The sequence below is a fragment of the Aythya fuligula genome, chromosome 25 (assembly GCF_009819795.1).
Source record: "Aythya fuligula isolate bAytFul2 chromosome 25, bAytFul2.pri, whole genome shotgun sequence".
NCBI lineage: Eukaryota > Metazoa > Chordata > Aves > Anseriformes > Anatidae > Aythya > Aythya fuligula.
In genome coordinates, this window is record NC_045583.1 from 5,205,977 (window position 1) to 5,225,943 (window position 19,967).

At 47.7% G+C, this 19,967-nt stretch overlaps 1 protein-coding gene across 3 annotated transcripts in view; it reads right to left on the reverse strand.

Moving 5' to 3' along the window:
- The window catches only part of ANKS1A (ankyrin repeat and sterile alpha motif domain containing 1A), a 104,513-nt gene that overhangs the window by 66,282 nt on the left and 18,264 nt on the right, over positions 1–19,967 (reverse strand). For 2 of the 3 annotated variants that reach the window (XM_032203382.1, XM_032203381.1), the window contains exons 1-5: positions 2,873–3,140; positions 2,146–2,221; positions 1,747–1,848; positions 386–481; positions 80–276 (exon numbers count right to left, since the gene is read on the reverse strand). In XM_032203382.1, the coding sequence (XP_032059273.1) occupies positions 80–276; positions 386–481; positions 1,747–1,848; positions 2,146–2,221; positions 2,873–3,076 (675 nt within the window). In that variant the 5' untranslated portion in view covers positions 3,077–3,140. Of the gene's footprint in view, positions 1–79; positions 277–385; positions 482–1,746; positions 1,849–2,145; positions 2,222–2,872; positions 3,170–8,585; positions 8,649–10,444; positions 10,602–11,371; positions 11,453–19,967 lie in introns of those variants that run through there. The other variant, XM_032203383.1, reaches the window with a different exon arrangement.

Below are 19,967 nucleotides of genomic sequence, written 5' to 3' on the forward strand. Positions count from 1 at the left end.
CTGCTGCAAAATCATAATGATGGAGATAAGTTCCCTATCTTTCTAAGGCAAGCAGAGACAAGCACACGCAGCTACGTACAGGCCTGACTCCTGCTGCTTTCAGACCAGCTCCTTCTGCTTCCTTATTCATGGACTCTCGATCTGAAGATCTCCCACTGGCAAGGCTGTCCAGGGAGTGGCAGGAGGTTGCATTGTATAAAGCTTCATACGGGCTCTCCTCTTCAGGGTTCACATCAAAATCTATGATCAGTTCTGTCACTGCTTTCTCCACATCACCTGGGAGAGGAAGAGAGGAAAAAAGAGCATCACTGGGGGCTTCTGGCCTCTGAAGGTCAGCCCTCACAGGAGGAAGTGCCAGTGACTGCTGGGTTGCACGAAAGCCTACCCTGAGGTATCCGACACACAGGATCAGTGGCTGGAACAAGTGCTGCTTGGGCAGTCTTCTCCGCAGCTTTGGCACTTTTCCTCCCAATTGTGTAATCTGCAACGAGGTAGGGCAACAAAATCAATTTATGGCAATCTAGCTGCATGTCCACTATGGCATACGGTACTTTCTCCCCTGTGGACGGACAGCCAACTGTCAGCTCATTAAGCCTCCAAAAAATAACCAAAGTGCATTACTGAACCTCGCGGCTCAGATCCCAAAATAGAAACAGCTGACCCCTTTAATCACAAGGTTAAGAACAATTCTTTGAACTTTTACAGACTTACTAATGAGAAAGCTGCAAAGCTCCTGGAGGGACACGGCTTTGAGGAGCAGATTGCTCTGTTACAGACACAAGCTACGTGGCTACATGGGGCTGCAGCCTGCAGCCATAAAGCAGCAGAGCAGCCAGTTCTAGCTAACCACAGGCAAAGTCAGAAGCACTAAGCCTATGTGATTGAAGTCAGATGACATCTCACACAGCTCCCTCACAGGAACAAACTATCAGCAGTTACCTGCAATACGTTCAGTTTTAGAGCCCATCTTTGTCTTCGGTTTCAGAACAGAGATAATACCTACCAGCCTCACAGGCAGAGCTTAATTAAAAGTCTGCCAAGTGCTTTGAACCTGCAAAGCTCTCAAATGCTAACCATGAGTAATATATACCAGTTGCATATGCTTCTGATCTTTTTCTCCACAGCTGAGAGGAAATTGAGATAGTGTAATTACAAGGTAGGAATTTAGCTAAGATGCCACATTTCATTGCCTAATTTGGACAGATACAATAGGCCAAGCTCATTTATAAATAAGTAATCAAGGCCTTTTCTGTAAATCTCATCTGCAAAATCCGTGCCCAAGCTTCACAATGAAGTGAGGAGCAGGACACAAGATCAGTGGGTGACTATTTGCCTGCACAGGCACATAAAGGAGAATTAATCCAAGACCATATCTAAAGCTATTACTTTGCATTCTGCAAGCAGATTTAGACTACCCTTAATTTTAATTCACTTATTATAAAGTGAGTTAAACAAAGCTCAATTTAGCCCATTTAAGTTGTACAAGCGATGCCGCACTCTTTCAGCAAAGGAGCTAATCCCCCTACAATCCACCCCTGGAAGCCCTCCTGCAGCCGCCCCATTCACCTGAGCATTTGAGCATCGTTGTTTCCAGCACCCTCACAATTCTCACCAAGGTACCCAGCCTGAAGCTCTGTTGCTTTCATCACTTTCCAGGACTAGAGAACCCAATTCCTTACTTGCACAGGCACAATTAAGCCCCCCAAACTCTTCCCTCCTGCCCACACACAGAGGAACACTGCTTACCTTCAATGAGAGCTGCTATGTGTTGACTTTTCTGAGAAGGAAGCTCCCTCACGATATCCAGAGCTGTCAGGCCTCTGTTATCCTTTATGTTCACATCAATACCTATGGTAGTAGGTAAAGAGCAGGCAGAAATCAAGAACATTTTCAAAATTTGCACAAATTCATTTTTAATCAAGTCACAGCTTACACACGTGACCATCACTGTGTGGCGCTAAAAACGACTCTGTAAAGGCAGACCTAGAGGCAAACACCAAGGGATGACCTCTCTTGTAACCCCCTCTGAGGAACACCACTTGGGGAGCTGGTTGGAGAGAAGTGCTGTCGCTAAAGAGGAGGTTCCTCAAGTGCTAGGTGAAGGAATCACCGCATTATTGCTTCAGAAGGGGATCATTCTCTCACCTGCAGCCAGCAATATTTGTACCACATCTGTCTTGCCAAACAAAGCAGCTTCGTGCAAAGCACTGCCTTTTTCAGTCTGCAAATTAAATGAAAAACAGCATGAAGCTAGGCAGTGGGGAATGGTGATGGAGGAATGTTTCAGAAGGTTACAGAAGCAATAAATATACTGCACCAAATACAAAGGGAGGGCGCCAGTATCTACGACTGATGACAAACTATCAGTATCATTACAGTGCCGAGAATTTGAAATGGAAAATGGGAACTGTCTCCTCCCAGAGTCAGACACCAAGAAAGGGCTTTCCACAGCTCAGCAAAAGGTCTTGTGCTGACAAGGAATGACAAGACCACCATGTAGAGTCTGGTGCTGTGGAGCAGCGTGTTTACAAGTGGCTTGATGGGAAGAGAAACAGTTTGCCTCCATTGCTACCAAGAGCTCACGGTTTCACGAGGCAGAACAGCGTAGGCAAAAGAGCTTTTTTCTCCCTCCCTATGCATCCGTGGCTCTTCATCCGAGCAAGCATTAAGCATGCACTGCACCAGAATCCCTGTTTCTCAGAGGGACCAGAAGCTCAACAAACAGCCCAGAGGAACCCAAAGCCATCGCTCATCTTCCAGAAGTGATCCCCTACAGGAGGACAGGCAAGTGGAGCCCTCCCTGCTGCAACTCCACGAGTTCTCCATCCCCCAGCGATCAGAGCAGCCCCTCACACGCAGCCCCACCAAATACCTGGTAGTTGCTATCCATGCCAGCATCCAGGAGGACGTGGACCACAGTTTTGTGACCGTTCCTGGCTGCCAAGTGCAGGGGAGTGTGTTTCTTAGTGTTGCAGCTTAAAAGGTTGGGGTGAGCGTTCAGGAGCATCTTCACGACTTCCAGCCTCCCGTAGAGCGCTGCCAGGTCCAGGGGCGTCTCGAACTTGTTGTTGCGCATGGTGGGGTCGGTCAGCTCCTCCAGCAGCACCTTCACCACCTCCGTGTGGCCGTACTGCGCGGCGCAGTGCAGCGCCGTCTCGTTGTCGTTGTTCTAGGGGGGGGAGAAACGCCAGCGCGTCACAACGGGGAGAGCAGAGCCGCTCCGTGCCTCCCTCAAACCATTGAAGTTTAAATGCAAAAACAAGACAAAACAAGCAGCAAGCCCGGTTTGATACAGCTCGGAGCGGTGTTTCCACCATGTCACTAGCCACTGACCAGACACGGACATCCCCTGGTGAGCAAATCAACCGACCCGCCCAGTAAAAGCCTGGAAAAGCTTCAAAAAAACATCCAGGGCAGTGAGGTTTACCCAGATATGAGAAATCTGCTCTATGGGAAATAGGTACTGTAAATGGGGCAGCCTGTTTCCAAAGCATGGAGGTCAAAAGCAAGAGACCACGCTGAAGTTTAAGGGGTTGTGGAGCTGAATCTGGATTCCCATTAGTTCTTGTAGTGCTTGGGGAAAGCCGACTTGTTTTTAGCTGGCAGCATCCCCTACTTGAGGGTGCCACAAAAACAAGACAGGATTCATGCTGCAGTTTGTGCGCTGCATATCGCAGTCTGCCGTAGCTTGATCGTCATCATTTCGGATTTAAACTTCAATTGATTCGATCCTACTCATCCTGACCACAGCAGGCATTCCACCTCTGCAATTCTGAGGCTTGCAAGCAGGCTGGCCGCGTTAGAGAAAGGGTGCTGAATGCATGCAGTCTGTGCGTTAGGCAACAAACAGCGCCACCAGATCACTCCAGCAGCAAGCCCTTGCAGGCAAGGTCTCAGGTCAACTGGAGGGAAGGAAGGAACGTCCAAGCACAGCGTGAAAGCCTCCACAGCGAGAGCCACATCCAGTTAATACATGCAGCATTTGGCAGGTTAAAAATCAGCAATGCAAAGGGTTCAAAGACGAGCAACCTAACATTTCATCTCCAGGCACAAAATAGGAACTCTGCCAGATTTCAGAGTCTTTCCTTCAAATTTAAGTTCATGGCAAATTTCTAGGTTTACTACTGTGTCCTACACACAGAGGGAATTTCAGTGTAAGGACTTTGGATAGAAACGCTTATCTAATTATTTGACCTCCCTCAAAATTCAACAGCTTTAGCTAAAAGAACTGAAGCAGGATTTGTCATTTTAAGAACAGTTCTCATTAAAAAAACAACAAGCTGTCTTGACAGAGTTAGGAGGACTATTGGAGAATCTGAATTTGACCAAAATATCTTCACTGATGCTTTGAGAGCAAATGTACTTTCTTAAATACCAGCTTGTAAGAGCAGTCAATATTTTGCACCAGTTCACAAACATGCTACAAAGCTTGCTCTGTTGTTCTTTAATCCTATTACCGTGTTAAGTCATTTGAGGGATTACAGGAGTCATGCATGCAAACTCCTACTTGTTTTTTTCTGCTATTTGACCGCATCACTTTTCAACCACATGAAAAGCACAAGGGGAGTGAGACATACTGGGGAGGCTGCGACTGGCGTGAAAGCAAAAGCCAAGGAGGCAGCAAGCAGCACCAGCCACGTGCAGGAGGCGGTGCAGAGTATTTCACAGGGTGAGGAAAGCACGGCGTCGCTGCTAGAGCAGGAGGCAGTCAGACAACAGGCTCTATACTTGGAGTGGCAGAGGCAGCCATGGTGGAGGAACGCACATACAAGTGGACAGAAGTTACTGGAGAATAAAGAAGTCTGCACATAAAATACACATACGGAGTGAGAAGGGGAGAGAATAGAGAACTACAGAGATCACACCTTTCACCCCTAAGCTGGCAATCTCAAGGTATTTAAACGGTTGGCAAATGGCATGGATTGGATTTGACAGGGAAGGGAACCCATGAGCCCACAGCACAGGCAGACCAAGGCCATCGGTGGGCCCCATACCACGAGGGAGGCTCACGGCCCATTTCTGCAGGACGAGCAGATAGCCCCAGCCCTCCTGGAGCCGCGGGTGTCTGCGTGGAGGGAACGCACACTCTGGGAGCACACCCCAGAGCCCAGCTCTACCAGCACCATCCATCCCTCACCTTCCCGGCCACCCAGGCCATGACCCTCAAGGAAGCACACAGAGACCCCAGACACCTGCCTGATGGCTCAGGAATAGCAATACAAGTTCCTCTGATAATATGGCTGTTGAAGACTTCCCCCACGCGTACTGCAATTTCGTCTCGTTTTGTTTAAGTTATGCGTGGCTCTGGCACTCTGGGTGAAGTCCCCAGACTCCCCTCCTGTAACGAAGCCCACCAAGTGTTGTGATGGCTTTGAACCATCACAGCAAGTCTTTCCCCATCACGGGCTGGGTACCGGGAACTGCTGCTATTGCCCGGGTCTGTACTGCCTCTATTTGGGGAGTGTTCTGAGCAGCCCAAAACCATTCCAGGCAAGGGAGCCTGCCTGCCTTCCCGTATCACCTTCCAGGCACAAACTGGAGGGGAGCCTGAACAGCGAGCACAACAATCCAGTGTATGTATTTATCTGAGATGGAAAAAGAAAATTCCTTCCCAGCAGCCCGAAGGCACAAGGGTTCACATTTCAAAACTTCTTAGAAAAACAGAGCGCTCAATAGGACCCAGGGGCTGCATTCTTGCAGGAATCCCAGCACCCGCCTCATTCACAGTTGGGAGCAAGAAGCTGGGCCTCATCCGATGCCTGCCTACAGACCACAAAGCGGGAACAGAAGCAGAAATGCCTCTGCTTTCAGATGGGTCCCATCACATTTTGGGAGCCCTGGTAACCAGACACCACATGCCACAGCCCTTACGCTCATCGCACACTGCAGCGGAGCATCCACAGCTCATGAAAGCAGACCTGTCCATGCTCCTGCTCCTAACTCACTGTAGGAGGGCTTTGATCAAAGAAAGGCAGATATTATTTAAAATACATGGGAAACTCTTCTAATTTTCTACCCTGCAAAGGTTTGAATGCTCCCATACGCTGCCAAGGGAGACTATGGTGTTGCCACTCCGAGGCTTTTAAGACAGTGTTGAACAAACACCAGCCAGGAATGTTTTAGGCAGCCTTGATCCTGCCTTGGGGCACGGAAGAGGTTGTGTGACCCCTTCAGTCCCACCTAACCCACTTCTGAGGCTTCCTTGGAGGGTTTGTGTCCGTGCACCCATTTGCCTCCTCCATTCCTCCAGGTGCCCCGCAATGCCGAGCACTGCAGAAAAACGAGCCCCGTTTGTCCAACAAGCTCTCGGGAGCTCTGCGGGTGGCTGTGCTGCCCAGTTTCATTTGCAGGCTCCAGATGGTAGGCTTCCACTTTTCTCAGCAGACCAGTTAGATTTATAGCACTTTAAACCAAATCTGCATGAATCGTTTGCTTCCAATTAAAGAAGACAAAGGTAGTTTGTGCGGTGCAGTTTATTTCTCCTTGAGCTCTATGACAGCTTTTGCATCTTTGGCTCTGCTCAGCTGCTTGGGTCCTTCGTACAAATTAAATAGCCCGATCCGAGGTAGCAGGAGTCAATGGAGCACAGTTGCAGCTCCATCTCTTAACTTCGCTTCTATCATTTGCTTTTCAGAAGTCCTTCAGGCCCATAACAGGCATACGAGAGGCCATTTAAATAAAAGATGTTGAAAAGGAAGGGGCGCAAAAAGAAGCTGTTATTTCCTGCAGTTTTTAGGAGAATAAGATGCTTCTGGCTCTTTTAGCTCTTCCTGACCAGGATATCAATTTAATCTACATCCAGCCATATAGAAATGCTTTTCCCCCCCCTCTTCTAAATATCCCAAAATGTTTGGGAAGATGAAACACCTTGATTCAATCATTTCTAAATGAAATTCCATCCTGCAGGGGAGCTGAGAAGCTGGAAGCACCAGCTAAGCCAGGACTGTCAGGCTTTGAACTTGGACATTTGTTGGTTCTCCCACCTGCAGCCATGCTATGGAGAAAACATCCAGGGTTGCACAGGTATGGCTCCACATGCTCTTCAAACGTGGTCAGAAACCATCAGTAAGCTGGTCAGAGTTTATGATGGACCTACCAGTTAGCATATAAGCCATCTCTCCTTAAAACCAAGGCTCTGATTTCAAAAAACATGAGCCTTGCTCTTGAGAGTACTACAGCCATCCTGAACACTGTCCTGCAAGTTCAAAATGCAAATGTCAAAAAAAAAAAAAAAAAAAAAAACTTTGTAAACATCAGTCCACAAAAAGCTAGCTCAATTTGGTCTTTACATTCCTTCCTCATTCAACAATCTAGTGCTCGTGTATAAGATTTTACTCCCTTATTGTCAGTCGAGAGCTCCCCTTCAGCCAGCTGAACCAACCACTCAGCTACATTTCCACAAGACATTTGTTGCCACAAAATTCCCAGCTGGATTCCTGTCAAAATCACAGGTAAGGATGAGTTTCATGTAAATGTGTTTGCACTTGAAGAGGTATGCGCTGGAGTATTTCCTGAAATAGAAGTCTGCAAAAACAACTCCCAGCGGTTAGCAACCTCAGGAATTTTGAGCGTGTTTTTAAGGTACTGCAGATCAAGCAGAGTGAAAGTTTCAACTGAACTTTGAGACATAAATATGTCACGGATGGCTGAGTCTAAAATAATTGGCTGGAAGCAACTGTGGCATGGTGGCTGAGAGCAGAAGCATCCCATGATAAATCAGCAGACGATTATGCCATCAGTGGGCTGCTGCAACACTATAAATAAAAATGAAAAATGGTGAGTGTCTGAGAAAACACCACCATCTACGCACTGGGAGACAGAACAAGTGACCCCAGGAACTTTCTTACTTGCTTCCTCAATTGCTCAGCCTCAGTGCATCGTAAGTGCTGATGTCATGCCTTTTTGTAGCTCAGGAACAACTAAAAGCAAGAGAGGAGCAAAACAGGCAAGAAAACAGGAACAGAAGACCAGGGCTGAAGGGTGAGACGACACAACAGACTTCACACCAAAAGAGACTGATGCAATAAGCGGTACATGAAGGACTTGGGAAGGGAGGTGTAAGTGTTACTGCCGTCCCTTCTCCCCGCCACCACCGAAAGAATTAACTGTCCACTCAAACAACAAATACAGCAGTATGCATTTTGTAGGAGAAAAGGCATGAAGATTCACTCCAAACAGCCCACAGAGAAAACGCATCCATGTTTAAGCAGGAAAAAAAATTCCTTCTCTTTGCATTTATCAGCAACATTAGCACATGAAACAATACCTAAAGCATTTGAATTGAAATAACATTACCTTTTGGAAGTCATCCAGCCCAATCAAGCAAACTGACCATCACCGTGAGTCCTACAAGGCTAAGCAATGAAGGAGCCCCCAGGAAAGTAAGGAAAAGCTTCCCTTAAATTATGTTTCTATAACTGCTTTGAAGAGAAAAACCCAGAGTAAATAAATGTTTGCATTTTACTTTTCCCCAAGCAGCTGCAAACTGAACAGGTATTATTGCAACTGGATGACATTGCACCTGGAAGCACGCGAGTGCAGCTTGGAGTAATGATGCAGTGAAATGCTGTCAGCATAGTACACACCTTGGCATTGATATATGGGTCAAAGGGGCCGTACTTTTTGAGTTCTTTGATCTCAAGAGCATTCTACAAAAAGGAAGAGGAAAAAGAACAAAAATGTGATAATGAAATGGGTGAGATATAGCAACAAAGCAATGGGTGACTCCCAAGGGGTGGAAGTGACAGAACACAGCGTCTTGTTCCAGTCAAAGCTATTAACAGCAGAAGCCATTCCAGCAGCTGATTCCTGTAACCTGAACCACTGTGCATTTCATTTACAAGACTCCGGACTCGAGCAGCACAGGCTACTCGACTGACTTTTATCACTTAAAAGGGTTCCTACTAAACAAACATTAATGAAACATTACCTGGAAGGGTTACACTAAGCTTTTAATCTTTTGCAAAGGTTTCCCATACACCTGTCCTGCTCCGACAGCAGAGCAGTTCATACTCACGGCCCTCAGTCAATTCTTATCAGATTGATCGTAAACAGTTTACTGCACTTCTCAAATCCATTTAAACAGACTGAATGCCTGCAGCTGTGCCCAAATGCATTACTAAGCACAGCTCCAAGCTGGAAAGCTATCAACAAAGACAGTAAAACACACACTATTAGTAATTCCTGCTCAATTGAGGAGTGGTAGTGATTAGCATTACCACTATATTTTTCAATTCGTGATGCTTCAGAAGCAGCCATTTAGCCTCGGGTGCCTCAAGCTTTACACTGCAGAACAGAACACCTGGGCATGAAAACTCTGGTCCCCACAAAGCATGGCTGGAAGCAGAATTGGGACTCCTAAACCCGACTCCGTGAACGGGGAGTTTGCTCCTCGGCTTCTGAAAAAGTATACACAGCAGATCAAGATTAAACAGCAGAAACTCGCAGCTCCCAGATGTTCACTTCAACTTTGACAGATTCTGCAAACCTCGAGCCATGAGTATCTGACCTACTTGTGAATTAACTCCTGAATGGATACACGTTTTTAGCCTTGTGGTACTAAGGCAGAGGCTTATTTTGGTTTACTTGCCTCCACCTGGATGAAAACCTGAGTGGTTAGGAGCTGATTCATGGGACAGGAGATATCCCTCCCTGAGGGTGGGCACAACCCAGGGCCCCTGTAGCTTTAATCATCTGATTTGAACCTGTTATTGATATCTGCCCTAGACACAGGGAAGAACCATAAACTAAGCTCTGCTCAGCTGGCCTCATTCAGTCAACCAATTCACTTATCTAAAGTCTTAAGCAAAAGAATTATTTGGGACTTCCCGCAGTAGCGTGTCAGAAGTTCCCCTGGAATTATGAGATACCTGCTGACTGCCACAGGGAAGTTACAAGTTGTTTTTCTTGCCTGATTGAGAAAAAAATCATTAAGATTAAGCTAGGGATTTATGTGGGGTGGGGTAGAGCTAAAATTATCCTATGACTTACAAATTAGTTAACTGGAGCAAGTGCTACAGGCAAGCCAGGAGAGTAGCTAAGAGAGCATGGCCAAACACAGACTAAAAGCTGCTTCGATTAGTTCCCAAAAGAAGGGAGCCAATGTGTCCTTTGACAGCACTAGAAATCTTCTCAGTTATCCAGCAACTGAAAGGAAAAACTGTGTTAGTTTTAGAAGCCCAGTATGAAAGCAGGAGAATGCTTCCTAGGTGCTGAGGGGTTCTCTTGACATACGTTTACAGCTCTCTGTATAAACCATCACGTATACCTCACTAGGATTCAACCACTAACTCAGACCTGGAGGCATTGCTTTAGGCAGCGCCCTCCTTATCCCAGCAGCAATTAACTTTATAACAACTGCTACTAGTTCGGGAGGGTCAGGAGTCAGCTCTCTTTCCATTCGAGGGAAACGGTTCAACGGAGCATTAGAGAAAAATACGCAAACCTGCTCATTCACTTTAGTGTGCGACGGTCCCTGGTGGATGAGGAGCTTCACTATGTCTGCATCTCCTTTCCAGGCTGCCAGGTGAAGAGGGTAGCAGCCCTTACAGTCTGCTACGTTGGTTAGCGCGTCGTTCCTCAGCAGAACTTCCACCACATCCCTGCAAGAAAAGGAGACTCGAGTCCATAAGATATGCAGTCCTCGTCTCGCAGCTTACATTCCCCAGTATGACTACTGTACAAAAAATTCATCTGAACAGATGTATTTCAGAGATCCTCTTGAAATGTGATCTCAAAGCATTCCTATTCAATGCTGCCCAAGGAAAGAAATTAAAGACTACTGAGTCCAGGGAAGATCTCTGCTACCTTCATACTAATGGAGCTGAACAGGCACTGAAGTCATCCACAAGCCACTCTGGTGAGAAGTAAATTGCACCAGCACAATAAAGATGAACAAAGATTTTAACTCTATTCAATTTCTCAGTACCTCAGGTAGCAGTGAACAAAACAAGATTTACCACACTGAAGACCAGAGTTACTTTCAAATGTAATAACACACAAAAGCAAATTTTAGGTGGTGCAGGCACAGCAACACATTGGACACCAGACAGACTGCAGAGGACTGTTACTGGAGAAGCCACCTTTAGTATCTCGTTATAACTTATCCAAATTGTTTCTAAATAAAAGGGTGGTTGAAAACCTCAGCGTTCTGCCAAATTTTTATAAAGATTTATGTTCACACTATGCAGCAGCAAAAGCCTCTATAGCTTTGCTGCACTGATGTTCACTTCTCGTCCTGAAGATGGTGTAGTGGTGCACCACGGCCACGTTTCAGTGGGAACAGCATTAGATTGGTGAGTGAATTACACAAACCGTAGCTTGTACAGCGCCTCGTAACCCCTGTGACCAAAGGCATTGTAAGATGACTCACTTATGGCCATTCAAAGCAGCATGGTGCAGGGGAGTGTATCCAGTACTGTCAACGCAGTTCACATTTGGCCCTCTCCAGATGCTGCAAGACAGAAAACGTACAGGGAACACTTAGGCATACACCAAACAGACGGACAGCTGGCAACTTTCAGCAGACTCCTCGCGCCGAGCTGGTTATCTGGAAGCAAACTGGTGGCTGCTGGACAGCCATGGTTAAGAGCAGTAACGCAGAGAACAGACCGCACAGCGCTGCGTCCAGCAGAGGGGTTAGCGTCACAGAGCACACAGCACGACCACTACTCGATGCTTTATCAGAACAAGTTGTTAAAATCTTTGTAAAATCAGAGCTCCCGTGTTCCCCCGCTTCCAGGCATCTTCCAGCCACACGTGCTTACCAAAAAGCTTCTTTAACAGAAGGTGTGTCTATTAAAGTTGACCACAAGAGAAGTAAGCCATCAACCCACCCCAACTCTCACCCCTCCAAAGGATTGTGATGAATTTGGGAAAGCCTTTTTACCCCCATGCCAAGTCCCTAGAGGTGTGAGTTGATGACTGTGGGATGCAGAGCCTGCTCCTGGTCACCAGCGTGGATCCACACTGACCTCATACCACCCAAAATTCATTTCCATCTGACAACTGTTAGCAGTCTATACGAAAAAGTAGGTGGTCTCCGAGCTTTTGCAAACACTTCCCTCCCTTGTTCAGAAGTCGAACACCAAGGATTTCAGGATTAATCTGCCCTCTAATCCCTCCACAGTGTCCTATTTAAAACAGTGCAGGAACACGCGTGCAAGAAGCTGGCTCTGCTCTCAACCTTGCTGCTGAAGGAGCTGGGTTCTGCTGCTACCAGGTCAGGCACCCCTCACCAGTGCGACCGTCCTCGTCCAGAAAGGGCACACGAACCCAACCCATCATGGTCACGTTCCTCAAAGCCAACAAACCTGTCCTCAACACCCTCCTCCCCATCACAACCCATCCATCCCTGTATGTTGGACTGTTTCAAACTTAATACTTCCAAGAGTTATACAGGATTTATAAGCCTAGACAACCCTTCTTTCCCTAAAGGAGTACACTTTGCTCCTTTATTTTGTTTTGAAACTCAGGGTAGAAGTTAACAGCACGCCCTAAACCCCAGTGTAATTGGTTTTAAATCAAGTTAACTGTTTCCTCTCCCCCCACCATGAAGCAGGCCTTCCCTGATCACTTCATTTCCTCCCCAGCACGTAATCACCACAGCTCACTGTACGGTAGAGGCAGCCCGAGCAGTTACTGGGTTTTCTAAAGTAAGTCATTACCAGAGGGCTCCCAGCCAGAAAACGCTACGCCAGTGTATAAAAGCAGCAGGAAAGGCACCAAACCAGCGGAGATCCTGTGCAGACCAAGCGGAAATTCAGGAGTAAACTAAGCAGCACGCTCACTCTCCAATGCATTTCAGGTGGGATTCACGAGCACCCTGCGAAATGGAAAGTAAATGGAAAGTTTCTCTCCGCCGCGCGATGCCTGATCCAGCAGACAACTATAAAGGGCTCTGGAGTCCTGAGACAGCCCCGAGCTCCACTGGAGGAGCCACAGCTAAGGGGAAACTTTATCCAGGGGAACAGGGAAGTAAGCCACAAAATCCAATTTGGGAAGGATCAGGAGGTTTATCCAGGGGCATTCCTGAGCTTCAGAAGCAAACAGCAAGTCCCCGCACGCACGCAGTGCATTCCAAGTGCCACGAGCATCAGCTGCAGGACGATGGCTTGAACTGTGTCCTGGAGATGTGAGACACCAGGAACTAGAGGATGGAGTGCAGGAAATGCCTTACCCCATCCAGCTGCACAGTCCTCAGCACGAAGGGGACCTGAGTCACTCGCAGCCCCTGGTTTACTTTTGGCAGCAGGCTCATGCTGTGCTGTGGCCCAAACAACTTATTGCTGGATTTAAAGTGGCAATTTATGGTTACAGCTAGTGCCAGAAGCCTTGTGTATAGTCTGGAGCAGTTATAAATACAGCACACACCCCCACACACTGCTAACCTGACCAAGGCCAGAAGGTTTGGCCATTTTACATGCCAAACAGAGCTGGATTTTGCTGCTGAGCTCCAAAACCTACAGAGCAGACATACAAAGAGCCAGCACCATTCAAACTTCAGCTGAAAGGAATATTTATGAAAGAAAACCAGGATTAGTAGTGTCACCAGCATCAACCAAGTCACTTGCTCAAAGGGACCCATCCAGTGGGCAGCAAGAATGGGAAGTGGAACCCATGAAGCCATCTTCCACCAGAGCATGGCCTCCTTGCAAGGAAAACACTTCCCTAAAATCTCCTCAGGCATTTTCTGGTTAATGTTTTAGAGTACTCAAAAACCTCAAAACACCCTCCAGCAACTCAAAGGAAAAGAAAACTTGGAGTCCACGATGGAGCAGGTTCAACGCTGAGCTCCGGGTACCGTAGAAGTCTACTGCTGGGTAAGATATTTTTAACAGAGCTGTTGTATCCTTCCCTTCCACCCCACCCTTACCCGGTCTTGGAAATACAGAAAGCTTTTATCAAAGAAAGGTCAAATCACCCAAAAGTGCAGTTGGAAAGGATTTAAGAGGAGAACTATTTATATGCAGATGTCAGGGCGGCAGTGGGAGTCTATCAGTCTCCTCCCTCCTCTTCCTCTCCAGCTCCATAGGAACACCACGAAGTTCTCCTGACTTCACAGAAACCAAATCTTCCAGCCCATTTTTATTTACGCAACGCATAGCATTAGAGTGACAGGCCAAGATAAGATCCTGAGTTTCTTATTTGGGATCTAAACACAGGAAAAGAAGCCTACTACAGGCTGCAGAAACAGAAACATCAGCACAGGAAGATTATTTTGAAAGACCCCGCAGTTCCTGCAGAGCAGCACTCGCAGTGTATCTGCAGGATGAGCTGAACGACGTCTCGGGCGTTACCTGTAGGAACCACAGCAGACCTCCCAAAAACAAAATAGTAGGAAAATAACAGGAACGCTCCCTACCACCACCACTATGGGAGATGAGGTGGGTACTCTGGGATTAGCTCTTTGAATTAAGAGTTTGTCCCACCTTTTCAGGCCAGACAGGGAAAGTTACAAAGGTTTATGGCAATGGGAATAGCTCAGCAAGAACCTGCCCGCACCAGGAGGCTTTGTGAGCATCAGGAGGTTACCAACTCCTAATGTGCAGCGCACAGACCAGGGTAAAAGCTGTAAATACCTGCCAAGGTCACAGCCAGGACTCAACCGTCCAGGAAAGTTCAGAGAAAAGGCAGAGAAAGCCACTCACCACCCTGCTGTCATCCCTGAATCAGCCTGCAGCACTTCAAAGCCGCACACGTCTCCAGAACACAACTTGAACAAATGGGCTCTGCTATTTAAAGGAAGACACCCCGAGCTCGGCAGAGACAACATTTTGAGAACATACAGCGAGAAAATCCCCAACTGGAAGCAGTCTACAAAGAACCCTTCCAGGATCCCCTGCACAAAGCAGAACAGATTTGCACTTCTTGCAGCCAAGCTGCCTCCAGGCTTCCTGGGAACGACGTCGCTCCCGCAGGCGTTTTGAGCTTTCTGATACAGAGAGCACACCAAGAAGCCCTGCTCAGCCAGCCCCACTTTGGGAACTCTTCCTGGACAAGTACGTAAGGAATAGCGCCTACCTCCTCCTGGTTCAGATGAGAAATGAAGCAAGAAAAATAGATGAGCACTTATGTGTGATGCTGTGAGATCGTGCAGTGTCAGGGACTGAGTCATTCAGGAGTTGGACCCAACCATCCCCGTGGGTCCTTTCCAGCTCAGGATATTCCATGTCTGATTTCACCTTCACGGCATCTCCTGACAGACCTGTTGCCTTGATTTTACAAGGCAGAAGGGAAGTCATTCAAAAACGGGGCAGCAGAAACATTGCCTTCAGCAAAACCAGACAAGACAGAACAAAACTCAGGAAATCCTAACACCGAGCCAGTGCGAGGATGACGACTCCAAAGCCGCCAGGGTTTTCTTCCCTGCTGCGTCACGGAGCCTTGGGAAAAGGTCTCCTTCCAGCTCCCAGCCTTCTCATCTGTAAAATGGAAGCAGCGTGGAGAGAAGCAGAGCACAAAGCCAAGTCCTATCGATGTACAGTGCGATTTGGGGCTGTTTCTAATTAAACACAAAACCAGATCCCTGCATGGGAAGGAGAACACTGTAAATACCAGGTCCCAGTAAAGTTCAGAGAAGGTCTGGAGCCAATCCGACTACCACTGGTGTTTGCTTTCTTTTCTCCCCCAGTTCCCCAAAAGCCCTTTGCATCACAGGGGGGTTGCTTTTATACTTGCTGCATCTGTTATGAAAGCAAATCTCTCCAGAGATCACCCAGATTTCACCTCCCTGTTGCTGCACCAGGGTAGCACGCAACGCTCCTGATCTGCTGAAGGCAATTAAGACTGACCACAAACGATACAAGAGCAGCTCTGAAAACCTGCAAAATCTGTTCTGTTTGAACTAATTCCTGCACTCAGTTTTTCTTGCTCCGTGACTCAGCAAGCGCTGTAGCTTTTTAAATAAGGCTTCCTGTTTGTAAAAAAAAAAAATGCTGAATAAAGCACATTGCTTTAGGTCACGATCCAACCCAAGAGTTCCTTTAAACAAGAGGATATTTGTCCTCTGGCTTTTCCATTTCTTTCTTCCTGGCCGTAGTAACTTTACTCACCAAATTGTCTGGGGGCAACGGGCTACAGCAGAGGCCAACTGCCCTGAAGGACTACCCAACTTTTTCAAGTCAAATGAGTTTTCAGAGCTGGTTTGCAGTTTCAGCTGGGTTACAGAAGCACCCAAAGACTTCAGGACCCCTGTGTGTGCAGGCAGCTGAAGGCCATCGCCACCCCGGTGTATTTACACGCTCGGTGCAGAAGACTCAATGAGCAACACCGGCACTGTCACTGCTTTGGGGCCAGCACACACAAACATCTCGGCTCAAGGTCACAAAGGAAGTTTAAAGCAGCTGAGAACTGATCCCAGATGTTTGGAGTCCAAGTTCAATGCCTCAGAGACAGCTTGCCCACGGGGCAGTTAGGGCTGGAGGCCGATGAACTCCCAGAGCATTGCCCAGAGGATGAGGAGAGCCGGCCCGTAATATCCACACAACCCCCAGATTCTTGCAGCACTAACACAATCCTCTTTTGGTATTTCCTGCTCGCAGACTGATAACACAAACAACTCAAATGCTTCGTGCGAGAATTTAAGGTTAGAAAACGGGTTTCAGCTTTGCTGCGGAGAAGCAGTGCTGCGCCCATTTCACAGAAACAGGCAGGGTGCAGCGGGGCTCAGACAGAGCTGCGACCCCTTCCTCGTGTGCCTCCCCACTCGAGAACACAATAGCTTTTCCAAAAATAAACTGCTGATGCAGGCTGGAGGAGATTAAAGCAGAATATTCCTGGGATGGGGGGAACGTGGCTAAATCCCAAGCAATACTTTCTCAGCCCCTCTTGGCAGGCTCCAGGAAGGAGCTCCGCGAGCAACCCACTCAGATTCCAGCTATCGGAGAGGCTGCAAAGGAAGCCAAAGCAGCGATCTCTGCCTTACAGAGGTCATTAAACTTCTTCGTCCAGATTTTTCTTTGCTATAAAGTTGGGATGATTGCTTCCACCCAGCGCTCCTTGGCTGCTCTCCTCCTATCTTCTTGCCTGCACTGCCACCCTCTTGCACCATTCACGGCCCCCGTTTTTTTTTTCTGTTCTGCTGACTCTTCCCAAACTCGAGTCTCCCGACCCAGTGAGCCAAGGAACTCACTCCCCTCATCTGCCTCAGCTTTTCTGCTCGGGCCAACATCAAGCACCCAGATCAAGGGGAGCTTAATTTCGCCTGGTACTTCAGGCTCATCAGGAATTGTGCTTTCTGCAGCAGTTAGCACTAACAGCACAATACTGAAGAGCCTGGCATCACCATTTTACAGCTGTGTTGTCTTATCCATTACATAAAAAATCAGACCTGCTATAGAAAGTGTGGGTGGCCACGTAACGCAGAGGATGATTGCACGATGCCTTACAGAGAATCCCAGCACTGTAAATGCGCGCAGAAGTCCTACTTTGCATTCCAGTCCTGCCCAGGAAGCATTTGCTATGCACAAAAATTCTCCCACTAACATCACTGCCTCCATCATTCTCTCAGAAAAAAACAACACATGCGGTAATCCACATTTATCACTTCAAACATGACGACATTGCCAAGCATTTCACAACCAAGTGCAGTAATTACCTTCTACACAATGCAGAAGAGCTCTGTTACGGGCCAAGGGATCCAGAGGGAAGAGATAAGGCTTGTGTCATTTTGTGGGGTTTTGTTGTGGGTTTTTTGTTAGTCCTTTTTGCAATGATTCAGAACAAAAATTTGCTTTTCACAGAAAACAAGGTTCAAATGCAACTTCGTGTACTTGAATGACAGGGAAGAAGCTGAGTGATCTGAGCCAGTGCCACACGTGCTTCTCAAGTGCCTCGGGACTTGGGGAAACCACAGGCAAGAAGAACCAACGGCAAGGACACACTGCAGAGCTCGGTCTGCAAGGCCTCAGGGAGCTGAAGGCCACCAGCTTTTCCCACTGGAAAAAACGGGGAAGACAGAGCAGAGAATGCTCCCAAAACTGCCAGGAGAAGCACAGAGAAATCCCCCTCACTGCAAGCAGTAAGTTATTCTGAAAAAGGTCTTGATGGTGAAGTGAATCAGAAAAAGATTACAGAGCTCAAATGCTCACGGGTAAAGAGCAGGTCTGGATTTACGGGGCTGCCAGCCCTCAGAGCAGCGAGGCTGTGTACAGACAGCTCAAAAGGTGCAATTCTCAGCACGCTTTCTTAAACGCCCACAGGGTTATTTGCCTCGCTTCCTGCCTGCTGGAAGTCACTGAGTCCTTGCTGTTGGGCCTAAAAGTCTCAAATTAGAGGAAGCAGGAGATCGCCAACCCAATCATGAGAATTAACGTGCTGCAGAGTACAGGACTGTTCAGCTGCTACGGTGTCAGCACCTGCATACCCGCTGCTTTTTAATCCTTCTCCCTTCCAGAAAGCACTCATGATACGTGAAAATCACCACGAAAACGCAGTTAGTTCTGGGCTGCAAAGCAGAAATTTACTCTGCAATTAACGCACGGGAGCAGGAGAGCAACACCTATAAGGAAAGAACATTGGGATCATGAACATCTGCGCAAAGCAGCCGGTTTTCAAACGTGAGAAGAACAAAAGCAGCCGAGCAGACAAATTGATCCTGCCGGGATTTGCACACACCATTCCAGGAAACCTGGATCCTCGAGACACGGCGCAGAGGTTAAAGCCACAGCTCAGAGGCACATGCAATAAATGTGCAGCCACTTAGAGACTGCTGAGCTACACGCCGAAGACTGCTAAGCATCATTCCTAAAGCCACAAAGCGTGCTAACTCCGGGCTCCTTCCAAGACTGAGAAAACGACGCCAGCTTCTCTGCAGAAAAGATGCTGTTAACATGGGGATGACTCATTCCTGGTGGTCAGCACAAGTCTCAGTCCTGCAGCTCCGGGATGAACGGAGTGCCAGCCCCAGTCCTGCAGCTCTGGGATTAACAGTGTGCCAGCCCATGCAAAGCACGACGAAGCAGAGGTAACACCACCATTTCAGCAGTTCACACAGCAGCAAAGCACATCTTACTGTCTCCATCTCCCACACGGTCAGAGCACATCTTCTTTCCTTACAGAAACGTGGGCTGACAGCAGCCAGAGCCGAGTCAGGCAGCCGATCTATCGAGGAAGGACAATTGTGTTGGAAATAAGAGCCAACGGGTGAGGATGGATCTCCCTGTACAGGTATTGTCCCCACCTAAAAGCAGCTTCCTGACACATGGTCACATTTACGGGGAGAATTTATTTATTTTGCAGCTGCATTTGTGTATCGAGCAGGCTTTCTGGAAGCCACCAAGTGCTTTCAGCAGCTGCATTCACAAAGCCTTTAACTCGCAGATGGCTGTGTTGGACACCACGAGCCGCTCTCCTTGGCGGAGAGCACCTTCATCAGGGGCTGTTGTTTCCACAGAAGAGGTGCTTGAAAACAGCAGCTAATCTTAACTAATGATCTGCAACTTCTAATGGAAATAGCCACCCACGCTTTGCCTAGCACCCAAGAGGGGCAGCTAAGTGAAAGTATGAGACTAAGAGCATCCAGCATCACATCAAGCAGTAAAATTCGTGGATATTTTAAAAAACAAGAGCAGGAAAGTAAGTCTCTCATCCCAGCTACTTCTCAGGTAGGAAAGAGTGGTTAAGGGCAGAAACCAGAGCCCTGCAATGCTGTAACAAAGAAAAACTGGGGGGCAGTTCTTGTGAGAGTAACTTTTCAATCTCCTACACGCATCTGGATTTCCTTCCTTTCAAAGTTTTGGCCAAAAGTAGGTTTGGCATGTGAGAAAAACAAATTCCTTTGCAGCAAAGTTGTCAGGCCGCCCAGTTTCCAGCAGTGGGATGTAAAGCTGAGGTTTCCCAAGAGAAGGATCCGTGCCTTCAGCCAGGGCGATGGTGGGAACGTGCCTTCGACGGACAAAGCAGAGGAAGCAAACCAGCTCCACGTGTGTGCACTGGGAATGGCACGGCTTCGGGTGACCGCTGACCAA